This window comes from Carettochelys insculpta, chromosome 21 (genome assembly GCF_033958435.1).
Source record: "Carettochelys insculpta isolate YL-2023 chromosome 21, ASM3395843v1, whole genome shotgun sequence".
NCBI lineage: Eukaryota > Metazoa > Chordata > Testudines > Carettochelyidae > Carettochelys > Carettochelys insculpta.
Genome location: NC_134157.1, coordinates 12,008,544 through 12,031,346, shown reverse-complemented (window position 1 = coordinate 12,031,346; position 22,803 = coordinate 12,008,544). Strand labels below are relative to the sequence as shown.

The window sequence follows — 22,803 nt, the reverse complement described above, 5'->3', positions numbered from 1 at the left end:
TCCTGAAGCATGCCTTTGGATCCTCAACAGAGGGCATCTTTTTGCACACAAAATCTGACAGGAAACTGTTTAATCTTGCAAGGCTAAGTCTAAGGTGTGGGAAGTGCTCATTAGAGACATGCTGTTCGCAGATGACGCTACTGTAGTGACACACACAGAAGGCCAGCTTCAAAAACTGCTGGATCAGTTCTCCAAAGCATGCAGGGACTTTGGGCTTACCATCAGCCTAGAGAAGACAAACATACTTGGAGGTTCAGCAATGTCCTGACCATCAATCGGCACTGACAACTACTCGCTAGAGGTCGTCCACGAGTGTACTTACCTTGGGTCCGCTATCACTTACACCCTGTCGTTGGACACTGAGCTAAACAGGAGGATTGGAAAAGCAGCCACAACTCTGTTCAGACTTAGCAAGAGAGTGTGGAACAACAACACGCTGTACACTCATACCAAAATGCAAGTCTACAGAGCCTGCATCCTCAGCACCCTCCTCTGCAGCAGTGAGTCTTGGATCTTGTACGCCTGCCAGGAAAAGAAGCTAAATGTCTCCCACTTGCGCTGACTCAGGCGCATTCTTGGGATATCATGGAAGGACAGAGTGACCAACAACACCGTCCTCGAGCAAGCTGGAATTCCAACCATGCATACCCTCCTCAGGCAGCGGTGGCTCCACTGGCTTGGCCACGTCCACAGGATGAATGATGGAAGGATCCCAAAAGACATCCTGTATGGCGAGGTAGTCTCTGGCAAAAGACCTCCCGGATGCTCCCAATTGCGCTACAAAGGTGTCTGTAAGAGGGACCTCAAGGAGGTAGACATCGACCCAGATAGTTGGGAAGAGCTGGCAGACGACCGCAACAGCTGGAAGCAGGAACTACAAAAGGGTCTTCAGAAGGACAAGATGAAGATCAGACAGCTGGCAGAGGAGAAGCGAGCCCGTAGAAAGGACAGCAAGGACCTGCCAGACACCCACTACATAATGCAGCAGATGTAGCAAGGACTGTCATTCTCATGTAGGCCTCCACAGTCACTGTCATTTACAGCGTTGACTATCTTAAATGGAGTTATGAAGGGCGAGATCCGTAGTCTACGCGGACTGAAGGATGCCTAGAGGAGGTGTCAGTGCCCACATGGACTGGATCAAGTTGAACTGGGGCATGTGGAGAAAGTTGGGTGTGTGGATTGGCTGTTTACAGTATTGGATTGGTGAGCCTGAGAGGCCAAGGACATTGCTCAATGCATTTGAGCTGGGACAGTTACTTGAGAACTGGTTATGAACTCTGGGTGTGATAATTTTCCCAAGCTTATGCTAATTGACTTTTCTGCTCTTTTAATAAAAGTCCTTTTCTACACTCAGACTCTGTGCTTGCGAGTGGGGAAGCATTGCCTCTCTGAGGCACCCAGGGGTGTGTAAATTTCCCAGGCTACTGGGTGGGGCTAGAGCTGGTTCTGTGTGAGATGGATGAAAGGAACCCCTAGATGTTGAACCCAGCCCTGGTTGATGCCAGTTCTTTCCGGCAGAAGGGTTACATATATAATATATTGAAAACTAGTAAAATTTTGAATAAAACTTATTTTTGACAAACAACAATGATAACTATTTACAGAAAGGGGGTTAACTATTTACGGGGGGCGCCATGTGGATGGCCTGACCATTGGCCCATCACTCCAGGATGGAAGTAGAGGAGCATGATGCCCCGCCAGCTCCAGCTCCCACCCGGGGTCTCCAGAGAGGCTGGGTGAGGGTGGGGAGCATGGGCAATTAAGGCATACATGTTCAGGAGTGCGGGCAGGTTGACCCCAGGTAGTTGGTCCCTCAGCCAGCTGGGCGCAGGTGGCCACATTCTGGTGCGTGCTCGCCATTGCATGGAGCACCGCCTCCTCGCCCCAGAGCTCCTCCTCACCCCTGCCCCAGCAGGTCGCGGAGCTTGGCCTTGGTTCAGGAAGGGCCGTGCTTCCTGACCCCTGGGTGGAGGTTTGAGAGCCCTGCGATGGCTCAGAAGGGGAGCCCTGGGAGAGCTCGGGTGGCTGCCCAGTTGCCATCCCTCTTGCTCAGCTGCTGGGGGTCTGGCTGAGGCATGCAGGGACAGCATGTTCGATGGCTGCTGCTTGCACACTATCAGCTTCCTGCCATGGGGTTTCTGGGGCCATGGGGCTTTAAGAGCTGCTGTACACACAGACCATAGAGCCCTACAGGGGCTGGACAGCACATTTTTGCATCCCAGCTGATTGCCGCCATAGCGGACCCTGCTATTTCGAAGCAGTGGGACACGAAGCATCTACACACGTCATTTTTTGACGTTAGACATTGAAGTAGCACGCTATTCCCACTTTTTTTTTTTATTGGGATAGCAATGTTGACGTCTCTGCACCTACCATTGATTTCAACTTCGAAGTAGCTAGTGTGCGGTATATATAGACACAATGCGTGCTTACTTCAAAGTTGTGCCTTGTATTTCGAAGTAGCCGGCTAGTGTAGACACGGCTTTAGAGGTAAAATACATTTTAAATAATAGCACAGAAAACTGAGAACTAGGACTGGTGTCTCTAAACAAACTTCATGGGACCCCCACGGGATACCTAGCCACACACATAAGTGGTCATCTGGCTAACTAAAATCATGCTGGATTATGGAGTTTGCTGGACAAGAGTGTTCCAGTTTAGAGGGGTTCAGTCTATATTATGGAAAAATGGTGTCCTCTGATATTTATTTATTTTTTTTTTTTTTTAATGATGAAGCCCAGAAAATATGTAGCACTTTTTCTAATTTTGCTTGTTTGTTTGTTTGTTTGGTTTGTTTTGTTTTTTTTTAAAACCTGACAAACTGCTGGAATGCCAAGTATTGTCTTCCTTCCTTTACATCTTCTTGGATGGTCCACTTATAAAGCAGAGTAATTATTCTGGAGTAAAATCACTTATATTTTGGCAGCAAGTGTTTATACTGGCATAACTATAACAGAATAATTATTCCAGAGTAGCTATGCCTCGTAATATCCCTGCCAGATAGATAAACACTTAGTAGCGAAGTCTCCTGATCACGTTAGAAAATGAGACTTTAGCTCCTTAGCCATGTCTGCACTTTTGAAAATGTCCCCGCAGATCTCCTTTTCTCCTCAAAGATTTCCCCTGTTTCATTCTGCTTCTGGCCCTTCTGTCACTTTTCTCAACAGCTGTCCAGCAGAGCTCCTCCCAGAAAGTCACAAGACCAGTTAAGCAAATCAGAAAGGGGTTGGGGAGCTGAAGGGAGAGTAAGGGAGTTGGGCTCATGTGCTGATGAACTGTGCAGAGTAAGAGTTGGAGTAAGTGGATTTATCTTTCCCACTCTAAGAGCTGCTTTGTACTAGACTAGATTATCAATCTGTAGTTGCTGTCTGCTTTGTTTCCTTCTTCATCCTATAGTAAAGTCATAGTGCAAATCTTTATCTTGCTGCTGCTCCTCCAGGGAATAGGAGATCTTGGGGACTGAGTTCCTCATGCTGGACTACTTTTAGAAAAGGAGTTTTTTTTTTTTAATTTTGCTTATTCACTGGTACAAAGACTAAACAGGCCATGTTTACTACTAGGAGCTATGGGAATGACCTCTTCTTGCAGATGACCTTATCAGACTCTGGGCTACCATAACATAAATTATTTTTTTAAAGTGCTACTTGACTGCTTTTTTGTTTTGATAGTATGTAGACTAGCGTGGCTTTCTCTCTTACTATAACCCCTTTGTGTACAGCTTCTCAGCTCAGGTTTGCATTGTCACAGTATTTGAAACAGGAGTACCCTCCCTTCTTCATTCTCTTTTGGGGGCTGAGCCTGACTCTCAGGTTGAAAAAGATGCCTAAATTAAAGGGGGAATCTCCAAGTCTTTACCCACCTCCGTAGTCTTTCCTTATCCTCCTTGTTCACTGTCTGAGTATGGTGTAGGTTACTGGAGACCCTCAGAAATGTGTGATGGTATTTTGGAGGCACTAATATAGCCCAGTTTTCTGAACCTTAATTTCAATAGCCCGGACCTGTACTCCTTTGAAAGAGGTGAGTCTTCAGTGCTCTCTTTAGCTGCTTGCATGCCCTGTGTCAGGAATGGAAAGTGCAGAGACCTCTAGACATAACTTGGGCCAGAATGTGAAGCAGCATAAGTTGAATAGCTCCGTTTACTACCATGCCAATAGACCAGCCAACATCAGGTGAGGCGCTAGCAATTTAACGATAACATCCAATAGCTATTGGGATGGTTTCTTCCCACCTGTGCTTTTTTAAAAGCGGTCTATGAATGTAAATTTGCATAACTCAAAGATGATTTAAACAAAATACTTCATGGAACCTATCAGTTTTCATGTTAGTCTGCTGGGTCTGTATGTCCTATTTTGGTGCATGTATCATTCTTGTATGTGAAGTTAGAAACATGAAGTGTAAATCTGTTAGTAACTTAAAATGTGCTAATGAGAGCTGTTGTTAAAGTCCCGGAAGCCTCAAGGCTTGGTAGTCAACTCATTGGCTTGTAAATAGCCTTGTTTGTCTTGTAAGTCAGAAGGTAGTTGGTGCTAAAAAGGACATATGACTGTGCCACCTGATATTGAAAGCCATTTTGAATCCTGTGATTTTTCCATGGGAAGGGAGGGCACCAAATACAGTAGAGCCTCAATTTACGCGAGGGTCCTGTTCCCACAAACCCTTGCATAACTCGAATTTCACGTAAGTGGGGGGCTTTTCTCCCCAGCGGAATATACATTCTGCAACTAGGGAGCAGCAGGAGCATATGGAGCTCCTTTTGAAAGGTAAGTCCTGGGTTGGAGGGGGGGCAGTTGGGGAGGGTTAAGTCTCCGGGTGGGTTGGGGTCATGGGAGTGAAGATGGGAGGGCTAAGTCTGGCGTGAGTTGGGGCAGCAGGAGGGGCTGGGGGGGTGTGGAGTTGAGTCAGAGCTGGGCGGGGGAGGGGGATGGGCGTAGAGCCAGAGCCACATGCAGGAGTGATGAGCCGGAACCATGCTTGGGCAGTGAGCCAGGCTGCAGGGGGTTTGAACCAGGGCAGGAGGATTGAACCGGAGCCATGCATGGGGGGTTGGAACCAGGGTCGGGTGATGAACCAGAGCCAAGCATGGGGTGTTTGAACTGGGGCTGGGGGGATTTGAACCGGGGCAGGAGGAAGGAACCAGGGCCATGTGCAGGGCATTTGAACCAGCGTGGAAGGGGGTTGAGCCAGTGCCATGAGTGGGTGATGTGCCGGTGGGGGGTTTGAGCCTGGGGTGGGGGTGGGCAGTTGAGCTGGAGCCATGCATGCATGGTGAGCTGGGCTGTGGAGGGGCTGAACCGGAGCCGCACAAGGCCAGAGGGTTGAGCCAGGGTGTGGGGAGGAGTGGGATTTTGAGTTGTGCTTAACTCATGTTAATGTGTGCAACTCAAAATCGTGCATTTTGAGGGTTTACTGTAATAGAGTTCCACCACGGGAGAGAATCTGTTTAACCAATGGGAGGCTATCAGTTCTTTCTCTATGGCTGGCTTTTGAAACTGTGTTTCACACTCTAAGAGAAACAAAGGACTTTGAACGAGTGGAGAGACCCAAGTCAGAGTAAGAGATCACTTTTGACATGAAGCTTATGTCTGAAGTACAAACATCTCTTTAGGGTAAGATTTTTCGTGTAACAAGTTCATTAGTAAATAAGAACAAGCTATGCATTTTCTATTCATTTTAATTTTGTAACTTTGATCTGTTTGTTTTCACTTGAAACCACTTATTCCACCTTTACATACTTAATAAAAAAAACACTTTGTTTACTATCAGGCCCATTGTAAATAATTGTTACCTGGAGGAGCAACCACTGGGCATATCTCTCATTTGCTGATAAATAAAGTTTACCTCATGAACTTTAACTATGTAAAACATTTACAAAGAGAAAGCGTATTGCCCTAAACACACACACTCACACACACACTCAGTCATACTCTCTCTCCCATCCCTTGCTTTCAGACAGAGCACACAGAAGAAATTTTATCAGAATGTAAAATAGCCAAAACTCTAATCCAAAAATAAGGCCTGTTTTCTACAGTTAAATGGAGTTCTTTCTTTGTATGTGCAATGATGGAAGTGATGATCGCATCCCTTTGTTTTCTGTCTTTGGGGAAAATGCAGGTTTATCCATTTTGAACTGGAGCCAGTGGCTGAAGTGGTATGCTCAGGAGAGCTGGACAGTCTCTGAATCAGTACTTTTGCAGTGGGAAAAACTGCGCTGGTTTTAACTGGAACCTCAGCAAGGTATTGGACACCCAGACCCCAACATTGGGTTTAACTCAATGCCCAGCTGATGCCTTTGACAAATCTACAGCACAAACAAGCTGTAGCAGAAAGCTCAGGTCCTCCGTATACTGCCATGAAGAGCAGTGTTAGATGTGATGGGAATGTCCCTGGGTGCTGAGTGAAGCTTCCACTGGGGGAGGCAGAACTTTACCTGCCCTGCCCCTTCCTACTGTCTCCCTCCTCTTCCCTGCTCAATGTTTGTTTTTCCCTTCCAGATAAATCCCTGAACCCAAGCAAATTATTTTTGAAAAAAATTCCACTTCTCTGCAATTTCTTTATCAACAAAACAGAGCATGTTTTGTACTATGTGCCAGACATGCTGAAGGTACAGTAAACCCCTGAAATGCATGAAGAAGCTGGGAGGAAGCTGTGGCTCACTCCCATCCTGGCAGGGAGCCAGGAAACTGACCAGCAATGTACTGGTCAGTTTCCCAGCTCCTGCCAGTGGAGGGGAGCTGGGAACAAGGCTATCACCTGGTTGCCAGGGTCCCCACCTCACTGTGGGAGCCAGGAAATTGATCAGCACTGGTGCTGATCAGTTTCCTGGCTCCTGCAAGCAGAGGGGAGATGGGAGCCAAGCTACCACCTGCTCCCCAGCTCCCCTCCACTCACTGGAGCCAGGAAACTGACCAGAGCTGGTGCCCTTATCAGTTTCCTGGGTCTCCTGTGTTGCGCTGGGAAATTTTGGCTTATGCAGGGATTGCAAAAATGCAACGCCTGCGTAAGTTGGGAGTCTTCTGTACCTAATTAAAACCAATAAATTTGGGAATAAGAAATATGAGCCAAAAATTTTTATATGCTCTGATAGCTGACATGCAGGCAGCTTGCAAAGGCCCCTGACTCCTCTCATCACCCTGGGGAACACACAAGGGCAAGCACCAGTTAATGCTAATTGAGAAATTGCTGTCCTTTCATCACACAGTAAACTATGAACTCAGGCCTCCCCATCAGCTGACTTTTGCCTCCTGACAGGTAGAAAATGACTAGAATCAGACTGCAAAATTTGCTGCCTCACTTTCCATTCTTCACCCAAACAAGTTGAGGGCTTCCTGTGTTTATTGTTTCAACAGCAGTAAGCACCTCAGGCAAGGAGTAAAAATTTCCAACGAGCATGGCAGCCTGTCTGTAAAATACAGGCTGGCTTCTACTTTAACAACAATGGCACCTTTTCAGCTCACAGAACCAAGAAGGCAAAATACCCCACTGAAGTAGCATGATGATACCAGCTTTATGCAGCACCAGGCTGGCAGATGCACTGTCCCCAGCGGTTAAGGATCCAAATCACGTGCCCTGTTCTCACTAGGCAAATTCAATCTTCCATCCACTGAAGAGTTGAGTTGAGACCTATCTTACCAATACCTCCTCTCCTCCCTGCCACTATTTCCCCTCTCCTTCTGCTCCCCCTTTCTTCCCTCCATACCATTTCTCTCAAGGCTCCCCCTCCAGGCTTGCTGGCTTCTGCAACCAAACACTCCTTCTGACCTGCTCATCAGAGAATCTGAAGAAGTAAAAAAAACCTAATTGCCCTGCCCAGGTTACTGCTTATCTGTTGGAACATTCTGATGGGTCATGGCCCAGGTGGAGGCGGAATCCATTCCTCCTGGCCATTTGTTTCCCTGCACATTCTCACTCAGCTGGCCCTGAGGACAGTCCAGCACAGGGCGCCTGATGTCATGAATGATCCAGCTCACCCTGCAGCACACACACAGCATAAGGTTGCATGATCTTCCTGTATCTTTTCCTAGCCCTTTGAAAATTGACAATGGGGAATTCGGGTGGGGCCCTGCTATCACTACCCCTGCTGCTTCTGGCAAATTACTCCAGTATCACACAATTGGAAGAACAGTCATCCCATAAAGACCCAAACTTAGAGTCTCCTGTTATCCAGTGCATACTTCTTGAATGAAGCAGAAAGGTTTTGGAATCGTAAAAAACATTTTTCAACATTGCACTTCTCAGCACTTTCCATCTGCTGACCTCAAAGCAGCAATGAATTTACATAAACTCCTGTGACACAGGCAAATATTATCATCATCATCATCATCTCTTTTTTTAGATGAAGAAACTGAGGCACAGGTTAAGTAAATTGCTTATCTGCTGGCTCTTTTTTAAATCAGTGGAAAAACACCTCTTGAGATCAACCTTAAAGAAGGGTCCAATGTCATACTGGAAGTCTGTGAGAGGAGAGCCATTAAGAAAACCGCGGATCTTCACATTTCTAGCAGTGGGGAGCATTGAGGTCGGGAAATCGCCCAGCATGATCCGTGTATGGTGGGGCTTAGTGTGGGGAGGATTCAGGTGTCGGACTTTCTGAGTGTGAGCAGCTCAGTGGGAGATCTGAATGCACAGGGTCTTGTGGGGTTCTGGGCGTTGGGGGTAGTGGGCTACTGATTGAGCTCAGTGGAGGGGTCGGGTGGAGGTAGGGCTCGGTGGGAGGTGCATGTTCTGGGAAAAAGAGTTTGATGGGGTGAGGTACAGGTGCAGCTTGCTGAGACTTGGTGCGGTGGTGCTCTGAGTGGCTTGTTGGATGGGTCCAAGTGCAGGAGAGAGAAGTTTGTCAGGGTGAGGAGGGTGGGCCTGCTTAACCAGGGAGCCCCAGTTGCTGCTGAGGGGAGACTGCATGCAAGACTCCCACTTCCCCCTACTACTCCACTATCCCCTTTTCTTTCCACTATTTTCTAGGTCTGTATCCAGAGGACTGTACACTAGGAGCTATAGAAGAGCTCGGAGTTCATCATAAGGCAGGGGCAGGCAAAATATGGCCTGCGGGAGGCATTCAGCCCACCAGATATTTCCCTCCAGCTGCCATGACCCCATAGGCAGCTAAAAGCCCTGTGGCACTGCGGGGCGCTCAGGTGAACTCCATTCCAAACCTCACAACAGAGAACCTGGGGAATGGGGTCAGAGCACAAAATTTCCCTGGCTTTCCAGGCACAAATGAATCACTTAATATCTCAAAGATGTGGTGTCTCCTATCTAGCTGTTCAGCTGAAAGTCTCGTCCAAGTTGTCTTTGTTATTTGAACACTCTCTGTAGCTGGACTTGATGATCTCTCGAGCTGTTTTCCAGCCCTGTATATCACTGATTTTTGTGCTTTGCACACATTCATTGAAAATGCTACTACAAATATTTTCTTAGCTTTTTGCTTTGATCATGTCACCCTTGCCTTTGCACTTTCTCACTGGTTCCCCTTTTTCCATTGTGTCAGATTTAAGGTACTAATCTTTAATTTCGAGACCCTTCATGGACTACCCCATGCTACCTTTCAGCTCTCCTGTGCCACTGAAAAGTCAACTCCTGCCTCCAACCAGCCAATGATTTAAACCACTTCTTGCCTGCTTGTTAAATTCTCATAAAAACTGTGCTGCCCCTTGTGTGTGGGAAGAGCTCCTCATATACATCTACAAAGCTGCCTCATCCTTCAAAACCCTCCTGTGAGGAGGACGGTTGGTTGGGACCACTGCCCATCATGCTGACCAGTGACTTCACATTGTTTCTTTGTGTTCCCCTGTGTGTCTGTTTACACTCAACTGTTTTGTCTTAGATTGCCAGATGGTCCTTGCCTCCAAAAGCTGTTTGTTCTGTCTTTTGTATAGCACCAAGTACAGGGATCAGCAACCAAAATAGCCATTTTTTCCAATTTTGGTAAAAAAAACCTCAGTAATTCAAGAGCCACAATGCTTGGGAATATGAGACAGTCCATAATAAATAATGTCAAACCATACTTTTTCTGCTCCTTATTTTAAGACAAGCACACGCACAATATGTAATGCAATCACTTTACATTTACAGCCTTTTTTGTACTTTTATGGTTTTCTAAACTCCTCTGACATGTTAAACTAAAACTTAATTTTCCGCCAATTTCTGTCTTCTGATCTTACTTCCTTGTAAAGCGCATTTATCCTTAGATGAGAAGGACTAGACTAGGTAAGCTGTCGTTGTTTCAGTTTTCTTCTCGACTGTCCAGTGAATAAGTAGAAAAATCTGGATTAAAATCACACAATTTGGGGTCACTTGGGCAAAATGCTAAGGTACAGGTTGCTCTGAGGGGGAGGTATCACCTGCTTTCGATATGGATCCCATTTGGCATTAGTGACAGTTTTTAACACTTCTTTTCTCATCCCTTCTGCAGACAAAAATGTCAAAGGCAGTTCAAGCTCGAAGGCTGGAAGGATTGGACAAGAATATCTGGTGAGTCTGCATGACTTGGGGCTGAGCAATTGAATGGAGTAGAGCCTGGAAGTCTGGTATAGATATATCCAGCATAGACTTAGGCAAGGGAGGTAATGCGAAGTTAAGCTCTGCCAGATACTCCAAGGGGTTATGTGCTTTGATAATGGAGACTCAGTTGCTGGGGCAAGGTCGGGAGAAGCAGCCAGGAAGCTGACCAGCCCTGGTGGGCTGGTCCGTTTCCTGGGCCCACAAGGGGAGGGGAGCTGGGAACCTAGCATCATCCTGGTTCCCATCTCCCCTGCCAACTTGCATGAAAATTTGAGTTAAGCAGGGATTAGAGGAACACAACCCCTGCTTAACTTGAGGGTTGACTATTTGCAGGGAGAGCGGCTGCTGCCCGGTTCCCGTTGCACACTGGTGCGGCTGCTTCCCAGTACCTGGCTCCCTGCAGTCCGGGAGAGTTGGGAGCTGGACACGTGCAGCTGCACCTGGCTTCTGGTTTCCTTCTGGGAGCTGGGTCTATGCCACTGCTGCCGGGAGCTAGACCAGTATGGCTGCCACCCGGTTCACGGCTCCATGCGTCTAGGTGGAGCCAAGAGGAGCACCAGCAGCTGTTGCCTCCTTCCCAGCTCCCCCAGCCTAAGTGGAACCAGGAGAAACTGCCTCTCCAGCCCCCTCTCCCTCTCCTGCAAATCTCCCTGTCTCAGATTTGGGATAGGGAGATATGGTCACCCTGCCTTGACCCCCACAAACCTGAACAATCTCCTGCACCTCCAAAGCCCAAACTCCCAGCCCAGACTGTGTAAGCTTCTTGCACGCCAACCTCTAGACTTGACCTCCTGCCAAAAATTAGTCCCCCACTTCCACCCCAAACTCCTCATCCCCAGCCCACCCTAGAGCCTGCACCCCCAGCCAGAGCTCTCACACTTAAAACCCCTTAACCACACCCCTACCATGTGAAGTTTGTTATTTGCACCAATATGAAAGTGACGTGTCGCACATCACCTCCACATTGGTGAGCGTAAGAAATTTCATTTTGTTCAGGGCTGGAAAAAATTAGATGGAACACTGCCTTGGATCCTCTCTAAACCTTGTTATTCTCTCTCTAGGGTGGAATTTGTGCAAATGGCTGCCACTTACCCATCCGTGAACCTCGGCCAGGGCTTCCCTGACCTGCCCCCGCCAGACTTTGTGAAGGAGGCGTTTGTGAAGGCTGTCAGTGGGGAGAACTTCATGCTGCACCAGTACACCCGGGCCTTTGTGCGTGAGAGACCCAGCTCCTTCTCTTAGAGCCAGCTTTGCTGCCTGATGGCCTTTGCCCCTTATAGCTCAGCATGGAGTTGACTAGGCCAAGGTGTGAGAAGGCCCCTAGTGCAGAGCAAACAGATGCTTTGGCTGGGCTGAGTGGAGCTAGGTAGTCAGTCATCTCCTTTGGAGGGGAAGGGAGAAGACTGCCCCCCGTGCAGTGTGGGGGTTGTACCCAGTATGCTGCTAACAATTTCCTGTTTCTACTCATTGCTGTGTGCAGAGGAGTTTGCACGGCACAAGGGACAGCCTGGCCCATCAACGGGGCAGGGGGCATAAAGAGGGCAGTTCCCACCCCCCAGGGCCAGTTTTTCAAAGGGGCCTGAAGCTCCAGGCGCCGCCACTGCCAAGGTAGCAGCAGTGGCTGGAGCTCCACGCTCCTTTGAATTGCCACAGTAGTGCAGTTCTGGCTGCACACAGCTTTGAGGGGGTGTGGGAAGCCAAGCACCTCAATTGTGGCAGCACTGAAGGCCAAGTACCCTAAGCCCTGCCCCTTCTGCCCTGGGAAGGGGCATGGAGCCAGCCCCCATTTCCCACCTTGTGACTCTCTCAACAGGGACACCCAGCACTTGTGACAATCCTGGCCCGCTTTTATGGGAAGCTGCTAGGGCAGGAGCTTGACCCTTGGACCAATGTGTTGGTGACAATCGGGGCATACCAAGCCCTTTTCAACTGTTTCCAGGCTCTGGTTGACGAAGGCGATGAGGTAATCAAGGACTCGCCAGCTGTTTCACAGCTGCTTTCAGGCTTCTTCTGACCCATATTTTGGAGTCTGAATAAAGCTGCAAGCTCTTATGTGCATGGAGACCCTCCATCTCCCCCCCGCCCCAATGAAGGACTTCCCACCTGCTTCACATTGGACCAGGGTCCCAGGCAGCCCCATACAAACCTTTGGAGCAGGATATCCAAACCCATCTTTCTTCAGATCCTTGTCCTTTTCGGCCCTCAGCTGTTACACTGTCCTGCTAGTGGCCAAATCTACCAATGGGCACTCCCCAGCACTCCCATTTCCATGCGTGGCAACACTGCCCCTACTCAGTTTGTTGTTCTTTCTGCTACCGGCCACTCTCGGGTCTCAGATCCTCACCATGAAGGAATAACCTTCCAGCTGGGAGCTAAATCTCCTCACCCCTACAACCTCTACCTGTATCCATCAGAACTGGTGAAAGAAGGACTGAGGGGCCGTGTCTACACTAGCCCCAAACTTCGAAATGGCCACGCAAATGGCCATTTCAAAGTTTACTAATGAAGCACTGAAATACATATTCAGCGCCTCATTAGCATGCGGGCGGCTGCGGCACTTCAAAATTGACGTGCCTCGCTGCTGCGCGGCTCGTCCCGATGGGGCTCCTTTTTGAAAGGACCCCGCCTACTTCGAAGTCCCCTTATTCCCACCTGCTCACAGGAATAAGGGGACTTCAAAGTAGGCGGGGTCCTTTCGAAAAGGAGCCCCGTCAGGACAAGCCGCGCGGTGGCGAGCCGCATCAACTTCGAAGTGCTGCGGCCGCCTGCATGCTAATGAGGCGCTGAATATGTATTTCAGCGCTTCATTAGTAAACTTCAAAATGGCCATTTGCGTGGCCATTTCGAAGTTTGGGGCTAGTGTAGACACGGCCAGGGAGGCTTTGACACTCCCTCTGGTGTCTCCCCAGGTCATTATCATTGAGCCGTACTTTGACTGCTATGAACCAATGGTGAAGATGGCGGGGGGCACTCCTGTGTTCGTACAGCTGCGACTGGTGAGTGGGCATCAAAGCAAAGCTGCTATGGGACGTTAGGAAACCTGCTGCTCTCTTTCTCTGCATGTGCTCAGAATGCAAATGGCATTTGAGGGAGAGAGGCAGTTTTATGGTGATAACATGTAACGTAGGAGTTGGAGGAAGGGGGATGCATCTAAACAAGCATCTGCATGATAAGAACCCAGGTCCAGTTCAATAGGACCTGCAGCTTCATCAGGACCAGCCTCATGATTTGTGGTGTCCCAGAGCGCTGAAGATGGGGAACCAAGTCATGTGTTCCTCGTCACAATGCTCTTGTGGCTGGGGTGGAGGGTTCTGACAGGAGGGAATTTCTTTCTTTTTTTGGTCCTGCTACAGATGCATCAGCCTGGGAGTTGAAGGCCTTGCACTAAGTTGAGAGGGTCCCTAAAAGAGTGGGTGCCACAAAGTCTCTTGCTTTGTGCATAAGGCTGATCCTGAACATTACTTAGCACTGAAGACTTCAGCAACTCCCTGAGAGAAAGCCCTGAGTATTGGGAACTTGCTGACCTGTCTGGAGAGAGGATGGTGGTTTTGTTGCCAATCTTGTTGCTGCCCACCCTCAATGATTCTAAAACACACACAGAGAGAGAGAGAGAGAGAGAGAGAGAGGTTGTAATGAAGGTTAAACCACAGGACTCCTGGCCTCTATGCTTGTCTGTGACACTGACTTGCTGTGTTAGTTCAAACAAGTCATGCATCGCTTTCTGCCTCAGTTTCCCCATCTGTAAAATCAGGGTAACTACACCAGTCTACTGGGGTGGAGATTGTGAGGTGGTTCACGCCATTAGCATTTATTGAGTGCTTTAAGATGCTCAGAAGGAGGGGGCTAGAGATGGGCAATGTCTCATTGTTAAGAGCTCAGAGATTCCTAGTCAGAGCAGGGGGTACAACCCCCACGTCTCCAGTCATGTGTTGCTTTTAATCATGACTCCCTCACTGTCCTTTGCAGAAAGCTGTAGAAGCTGGTAAACTGATGTCTAGCGGAGACTGGCAGCTGGACCCAGTGGAGCTGGCCTCCAGCTTTACCAAACGAACCAAAGCCATCGTTATGAACTCACCCAACAATCCCCTAGGGAAGGTAGTGCCTCTAACACCTGTGAGAGCTCCCCCTTCCCTTTGCAGGGACCCAGAAAACAGGAAGGAAATGAGGGAGCCTTTCATGGATATCTCCTTAGCACCAGTACTTGAATGCAGTCCCACAGTCAGCTCCTCTTTTCGGAAGATCCTCAGAAAATCTGGCAGCTCCAGAAGCTTGAGTGGGTGGTTTGTGAGATGATGCAACTGACTGATGGAGTCTAAAAGTTCTCTTTCTTCCTCATTCCTGTATTCAAAAGCTGATGACAAAACTCTGGAAAGTGGAATCATCAGTGCATTAGCACATTTCACTCACCTCTGAGAGAGATCATTCTGCAGTTGGGAGGGAGCAAGTGAGCCTGTTGCCAGCAGGAGTAAGCCTAGTTGGGTAATTTGAGAGGGTGAAGGTGCCCTGAGGATAGCCTACTCCCTGTCTCGCGGTGGAGGCTGCTGCAGTAACAAGGATGAGGTGAGCGGCACTCCTGTTTTTGGAGATGTCTCCCCATTCTGGCTTGTCATCTTCCTGCTCCAGGAACAGAACTTCTGGCTGAAATGGGGGTGCTAGCGCTGAGCCTGAGAACTCACTGTGGGGTAGCTGAGCTGAGGAATTCTGTGCCCTAATAGCCCCTTCTGCTCTACCTGCCTAGTATAGGTGTTCAGCAGGAAGGAGATGGAGCTCATCGCAGACCTGTGTGTGAAACACGATGTCCTCTGCTTCAGTGATGAAGTGTATGAGTGGCTGACGTACGATGGGAATGTGCACCTCCGGATTGGTAAGGCGCATGGTTTGTATGTGGGCAAGTTTATGTCCCTCCCTTGCTGTCTGCAGCTCTGTTGGTGGGGAACACAGGGAAGTTCTTAGCAAAGGTGCTGTTCTTAGAGGGCAGATCGTGACCAATCACATTTATATCACTTACTTTGTCTCCACAGCACAAGTGAGCAAATTGAGTACTTAAGTGAGCTTCATGCAGCCCTGCCACTATATCTCTGTCTGCTATCCCATACCTGGATCCTCCAACCCCTTCCAGCATACCTCAGTCTGGGCCTCTGCAGCAACTGTTCTCTCACCTCTTGGACTCCAGTAGAGTTTCTTATTCTGGAGTCAGTCAGGTGCAAGTGGAGAAATGGCCATGTAAGGCAAAATCCTGTCCCCAGTGAAGTTAATAACAAAACTCCCATTGACTCCAGAGGAGCAGGATTTCACTTAAGAGTTTGTAAAACCAAACCAACATTTTCAGAAGGAGCTAATGATTTTGGGCATCTGTTTTTTGGGTGGCCACTTGAACCTCATTTTTTTTGAGTGCTGTGGAAGGTTGAAGACGTTAGGAATTTTGTGTGCTCAGCACCTCTGAAAACCAGGCCTAGAATGTCTTGAGATGGGCACCTCAGAACTGAAGCACTTATAATTATCAGTTAAAGAAAACGCCTTGTCAGGATATGGCCATCTGCTTGCAAGTGCTTTGAGGTTCATTTGAATGAAAACCGCTTTATAAACACGAGATGGGTGTGTGGATTGCAAAGAGCCCAAAGATATCTTGGAGTCATAAATACTGTACAAGGGCAAGTTATATTGTTTGCTGTGAGATCTTCCAGCTGTTTTTCTCTCTTGTTTCATTGGCAGCCAGCTTGCCGGGCATGTGGGATCGCACGATAACCATTGGGAGTGCTGGCAAAACCTTCAGCACCACAGGATGGAAGGTGACTGAGTCTGGAGTGGCAGGAAATGTATCCCATGTAAAAACTCTCTTCCTCTCCTCTCCCCCTCACCTCATTCAGTAGTTCCCGGCTGGGAATCTGACTTCTTAAAATCAAGCCCATATTTCCCAATCCTTGAAATTTCTCTGATTGTTGGACTGCCTATCCAACTGAGAATTATCATCACCTGTGGGGAATCTCTCTGCTTGTCTTTAAATTAGAGAGATCGGGAGATTTGCTTTGCAAATGGACCTGATCATGTGGAGATGATAGAGTGAAGAGGCAGTATATAAATAGAGTGGAAAAGGTGTAAAATACCTGGAAAGTGAAACATCCTTGAATCTCTGTAACAGGTTGGCTGGTCTCTTGGGCCTGATCACCTTGTGAGGCACCTCAGAACTGTCCACCAGAACTCTGTGTATCATTGTCCCACAGCAGCTCAGGTAAGGGACAGAGCACCTGGAGAGGGATTGCCTCAAATCAGATGTCTGATGTAACCCTCAAAGCTCCTTCGTGGAGAGATCTGTTAACTGTCTCCCCAGACAACTGTACAGAGCCTAGAGGTAAAAGCTGTCTGACACATCATCCAGGTAAGATGCACCTTCCCCAAGAAGGTTCAGAACTAGTAAGCTTGATCTGTCTCTCAGATGCTGTCATGGTCAGGTTAGACCATTGAAGGAACACCTCTCTCAGGCCTCCTGGCTACCGCCTGGAAGTGGCAAGTGAACATCTAGAGGCAGGGCTGGTTTTTTGGCATCCTAGACAAATTATGACTTTGGTGCAGCCCTTCTCTCTCGCGCGCACACACACGCGCACGCACACACACGCGCACACACAGAGAGAGAGAGAGAGAGAGAGAGAGAGAGAGAGAGAGGGGTCCAGAATGAAATTTTACTTTTATTTACGTGGCATTCAAAATGAATAATATAAAACTAAAAATAAATACTAATTTTCTTTCTCTACCTTTCATTAATCCTAACACAAGGAAAGAACCTTTTTGCTTTGCTTATTCTTTGATCTGCTCAGCTTTCTTTTTACGATACTGAACTCCAGATGGTTTCTTTTATCTGCCATGGTGGTAATTTTCTGAATGATTTTAAGCAAATGTTTCAACTAAATTATTAAAATAGAGACTGACAGCTAAGTAGAATACAGTTTACACTAAACTAAAAGATAAATTAACCAAAATGATTAATTTTGGTAAGAATGATATTATGTGGAGAAAATAGGCATGGAAAGAGAGAAATTTCGAATTTGCAATGTGTTGGGACAATTGAGCATGGAGCTCTCTACCTACTGAAACCTTTCCTGGTGAGTTACTGTGCATGCAATAACATCACAAGCAAATTTTCATTTACCTTTTCAACATTCATTTAAAACTACTGAAAAATTAAACAGAAGGCCAGAATTTCTATTATTAAAATAAAACGGAAAGAAATGTGTGTGTTAAGTGGTATTTGTTAAAATTAGCAGTCAGGTCGGGTATTTGAAAATTAGGAATTTACTATTTAACAGTAATAATCTACAATAAATAAACAATCTTAATCTTGTAAGTATTTGTGATTCACTTTTTACAATCTTGTTAAAACCTCTTACCAATTCTTTTCAAATCCAACACAATACAAATTCTTCATGGGCAAAGGGTCTTGGGATCAGAGCTCATAATGCGGCAGACCAGCTGTTGTCATTGGCACACTGGGCTTCACTAGTAACAGAGAGGTAGCTGTGATAGTCTGTTCTAAGCCACAAATTCTCAGGTCTTTAACAGAATGGCCCACTCTATTAGATCATGTGGTGTATGTCCATGGTCAGGTTAGGCCATTGGAGGAACACCTCTCACAAGCCTCCTGTCTGGGACAAGGTTGGAAGAAAAGTATTTGATTTAGGCGTACTGTTGTCTTAAATTGCTCCAATCTCCTATGTATCTGCTCAGAAGTGAGAACCCAGTTCATGGGCTGCCTCTAGAATTAGCAGGGAAGCCTACTGCAAACTCAGCATTTCCTGCTTGTGCTCGGGGTAGAGGGATCTCTGTCATACTTTGAGCGCACACAGGGGATGCTTTGTGTCTGGGTCTGAGTTCCTCTCTCCACCCTCCCACCCCAGGAAGCAGTGGCCCAGGCATTCCAAAGAGAGCTTGACAATTACGGGAAGCCAGACAGTTATTTTGTCCAGTTGTCTCAGGAGCTGCAACAGAAACGGGACTGGCTAGTTCAAAGCCTAGTTGCTGGAGGCATGAAGCCCATCATCCCTGAGGGCACCTACTTCATGATGGCAGACATCTCAGAGCTCAGTGAGTCCATGTGACTGTTTTATCTACTTCTGGCCTTCACATTAAAGGGGCGGTGCTCAGCTTACGATCCGGTGTTGGAGAGGCGAAAAAAAGATAAAGGCTGGTCCATTTTCATCACTTTGAGTAAGGAAGAGAGAGAGGAAACTTTAACAGGTGGTACTGGGGAATTTGTTTTCTAATAGCAGTGGGTTACACTGGTCACAGCGTGAGCATGTACTGTGTCACATCTCCCTCACCACTACAAGCTGACCTCCACAGCCTGTGACCATCCTGTATGAGCATCTGTCCTGGCCTTGGGATCCCCAATGAGTAGAGCCTGACAACCCTGCTAACCTGATAAGGATGAAATGGTCCTACGTGTTTATTCGCATAACTTGCACCAAAAGCCAGCTTGTCCATAGGGTGGACTGGGGTGTCTGTTGCTAGGCCCTGTGTCTTTGGGGTCCATGCAGTGGCCACCCCAACCATCTTAGAGATGGGGCAGTTACCTCTGGCCGAGGGCTGGGTGCAGTGGAGGCAGCAGGGGTCGCTGCCCCTCTCACCCACACTCGCCATGCGAGCAATGGGAGCAGCAGCCTGCCTCATCTTGCTATGCTATGCCACGCTGCTCTCCTGGCCCACTGCACCTCGCTCCTCTGCAGGTGGCAGGAAGACCTGCAGGCCCTCCACCCCAAATAATCCTTGGACCCTGTTGTCTGAAGGGAAGGGGTAGGGCAGGGCCAGAGCAGAAGTGGGATGAGGACTGTAGCACAGGGGAGGTTGCTCCAAGCTCCTCCCCCAGTCCCAGGATGGCCCTGCCTGCACCAGTTTGAACCCAAGTCCCTCAAGGGAACGTACTAGTGTGCTTGACCAAAAAGGAATCTGACTCCATTCACATACTTGGCTCCATGGGAAATCCATCTGTGTCTCATTTATTCCATCATTCCACTCGCCTTTGCTTCTGTGCGTGTCTTGCAGAAAGTGAAGTACCTGAGCTCCCTGACTCTGATGAACCCTATGACTCTCGGTTTGTAAAGTGGATGATTAAAAACAAGGTAAATGTCTCTGTCTCTCTTCAAGGGGCTTGTTCTCTGTGAATTACCCCCCTTCTTGCTCCAAGTAGATTTGAGGGAGCTGGGGTTTGTAATGGTGGAGTGCTGCCTTGAAATGTTTAGAAAATTCAAATCCAGTTCCTTCTCATGCCCTGTCTCATACCCATGAAGCTCACTGATGGAGTCCCCCAGATTAGCCCTCCACCACATTCCTTCAGTCAGGGTACGGAGCCTTTGTGATGTGCTTCTGCACCAGATGCCCACCTTGTTACATCTTGCTGCCCTGTGTCATTCCATCCTCTTGCCTATTGGCTTTGTGAGCATCCTGGCACACCAGAGCCTAAGCCAGTCATGTGTTCACCAGTGGCTCAGGATGAGGGTAGGGACAGGTAATGGCTAGCTTCCCTGGCATCAAGATGGCTTCTATTTGACTCTGATTTTGAAAAGCAAGAATATGGAAGCATGGTTTATGTCTGCTCAGTAACCTGAGGTGTCCAGGAATAATGAAGTTATGGCAGATGTGTGTCTTTCCTGATCAGAGTGACACCAGGTAGTGTGCAGAAGCTGAGAAAAGAGTAACCTTGGATGCATCTTCTTTCTCCCCTCTTCTTCTGCACAGGGTTTAGTTGCCATTCCAGTCTCTGCCTTCTACAGCACTGGACACAAGAGGAATTTTGACCATTTCATCCGCTTCTGTTTTATGAAGGTGAAGTCCTAGGACAGTGAGTTCAGGCAGTGCTCAGGGCTCCTGCTCTAAATGGGGTACATGCCAGAAGAGATAAGCAGCTAAGATGTGGGGCTAAAAACACCTAAAAATAACCTGGAACCACAGGCTCAAAGTCTGGCAGGAGCTGACTCAACAGCCTTCAGAGGTAGATGTAATGAAGTCTGTCTTTCATGTGAGATCCTAATCCAGGTTCTGTCCATTCATAACCTCTGAGGATCCCAGAGCACTTTGTATAAGAGTAGAGCTTCACCCGAGTGCATCTGGCCAAAATCTCTCATCCTCTATTACTGCAAGGCGATAGCTGTGCACTGTTCACCTGCTTGGATGCTGCCCTCTGTCCCAAAGGTGGCTGCATTTCAGCGGTACTGTATATACAGCTTTGTTGATCCTTCAAGGTGAACCAAGGGCCATAAAACTTGCATAACTCTAGTTTATTATGGAGAGGGAGGATGTGAGCCTGGAGCCTAGTAGGGCTGACAGTCTGGTGTTTGCTTAGGATGAAGCTACACTGAAGGCAGCAGATGACATACTGCAACGATGGAGGATGGAGAAAACTGGCCAGTGATTGCTTTGGACAGAGTACCAGACTCCCCTGCACTCTGCTCTGATCTGCTGCGCTCCTTGAGGAAGGCATCATGGCTTTAGATACTTTGCTTAGTGTCTGCCTGACCCTTTTGCATCATTGGATTTCAGTCCCCTTCTCTATCATGTGCATGGGAAAGATGTTTTTCAGCCCTAGGGCCTGACTGAAAGCTTTTCATTGCTGTCCACTAGCAAAAAGGCTTTACTGTTCCAGGGGCCTTGTGAGCCTGTAGAGACATTAGAAATGCTCGATTTCCTGTTTTCGTTTTTTTGACTTTTAGAAGTGTCACTCACTTATTCATCTTGGGTTCCCTGCAGCTTTGATACAAGACCAGAATGGTTGCTGGGTTCTCCTTTCTGCCCCATAACACTTGTGGTGCTTTACAGAAATTCAGTTACATATTTGACCTCCCTGGGATGGCACCCTCAGGACTAATGGGTCCCAAATGAGGGAGTTTGCTGGACCAGGGGAGGTCAATTCCAGCCCCTCTGCTGATATACGCCATGTTCTCCTGAGGTCCACCTGCAGGCTGGGCTGGTGCCTTGCTGGGTTCTGCACCCCTGGCTCCACTCTGCTTCCATCTGCAGAGCAGTCAGCCCCAGGTGCTGGGCTCCTTGTCACTGGTCCAGACCCAGCCACCAGAGACTGTCCCTGACAGGGCTCTTTTGTCACCCCTGGCTGTCAGGCTCCATACCTCTGGTGGGACTTCACTGAGGGCCCCAGCCAGGCCATAGAGCTGTATGCCCCAGGTGCCAGGCTTTCCACCCCCAGCAAGTCTGCCCTGACTGCTTGGTTCCTTGCCTCTGCTTGGATGCTTCTGCCAGCCAGGATCTGCAGTCCTGGCAGGGCTCCACTGATGGCTCCAGGCCTGGCCACAGGACTTCATGTGGTAGCTGCCTGGTTCTGTACTTCAGGTCAGTATCCCTGACTGCCAGTATCCATGATTCTGGCTGTTTTTTTTTTTGCCAGCCCAGCTGCTGGGCTTCACGCCCCTGGCGGTGCTCCGTTGCTGGCCCTGAGCCACAGGGCTCCCTGCCTCCAATCAGCTCTTCTGTCAGCTCTGGCCGCCAGGCTCCCAGCTGCAGTCAATGCAGCTCTGACTCCAGCGGCTGGCCTCCCACCTGCTGGTGCTCTCTGATTCAGAGTTTCTTTGGCAGGACCATGGAGGTTGTTGGACCACAGAGGTTCAACCTGTAGTGAGCTAATCAGAAGGGAGATTTTGTATTTGTGTCGCAGAGGTCCTTGTGGGAACAACTGGGTTATTTTTTACAAAGATTAGAAAAATATCTCTGATGTGACTTCTTAATTTAAACTGGGAAAGAATGTCAATCTAAATTAATGTAAACTAGCTTCTTAAATTATTCCAAAGCAGAGCGTACGCTGACCTTTTTAATAAGGATTTGGAACACAAGTTTAAAATGCTAAAATGTAAATAAAGGACAACTAACTACCTGTGTTTAACATTCTTCATAAGAATGGTCATACTGTCTCTCAACAATGGCCAATCTCAGGTGCCCCACAGGGAAGTGACAGTCATAAAGTGGTCCATCTGCTGTTGCCTATTCCAAATTCTAGCAAACAGAGCTAGGGAAACCATCCCTGCCCATCCTGACAAATAGCCATTGATGGACCTTTCCTCCAGGAACTTAACCCAGTTTGGGGTTTTTAACACTTTTTTAATCTTGGTCTTTACAACATCCTCTGGCAAGGGGATCCAGGGGCTTCCTGCGCATTGTGTAAAAGGACACTTCCTTTTAAACCTATGAAATCTGCTCTTGCCATTTTACCTTAAATGCTGAGAGCTGCATTGACACTGCTGAATTACAGACAATGGACAGATTGTGCTCTTACCCCCTTGCAGTTCTGCTGAAGTCACAGAGGCTGCA

At 48.0% G+C, this 22,803-nt stretch overlaps 1 protein-coding gene across 9 annotated transcripts in view; it reads left to right on the top strand.

Annotated features, from left to right (window-relative positions):
• Positions 1-22,367, top strand: part of LOC142024042 (kynurenine--oxoglutarate transaminase 1-like) — a 37,294-nt gene extending 14,927 nt beyond the window's left edge. For 4 of the 9 annotated variants that reach the window (XM_075015647.1, XM_075015643.1, XM_075015646.1 and 1 more), the window contains 13 exons: positions 6,115-6,237; positions 10,412-10,470; positions 11,562-11,712; positions 12,314-12,463; positions 13,410-13,496; positions 14,467-14,595; positions 15,244-15,364; positions 16,213-16,289; positions 16,640-16,729; positions 18,390-18,576; positions 19,534-19,610; positions 20,227-20,313; positions 20,831-22,367. In XM_075015647.1, the coding sequence (XP_074871748.1) occupies positions 6,154-6,237; positions 10,412-10,470; positions 11,562-11,712; positions 12,314-12,463; positions 13,410-13,496; positions 14,467-14,595; positions 15,244-15,364; positions 16,213-16,289; positions 16,640-16,729; positions 18,390-18,576; positions 19,534-19,610; positions 20,227-20,313; positions 20,831-20,899 (1,368 nt within the window). In that variant the 5' untranslated portion in view covers positions 6,115-6,153 and the 3' untranslated portion in view covers positions 20,900-22,367. Of the gene's footprint in view, positions 1-3,261; positions 3,300-4,705; positions 4,764-5,511; positions 5,610-6,114; positions 6,238-10,411; positions 10,471-11,561; positions 11,713-12,313; positions 12,464-13,409; positions 13,497-14,466; positions 14,596-15,243; positions 15,365-16,212; positions 16,290-16,639; positions 16,730-18,389; positions 18,577-19,533; positions 19,611-20,226; positions 20,314-20,830 lie in introns of those variants that run through there. The other 5 variants (XM_075015640.1, XM_075015641.1, XM_075015639.1 and 2 more) reach the window with 4 other exon arrangements.
• Positions 22,368-22,803: the final 436 nt, after the last annotated feature.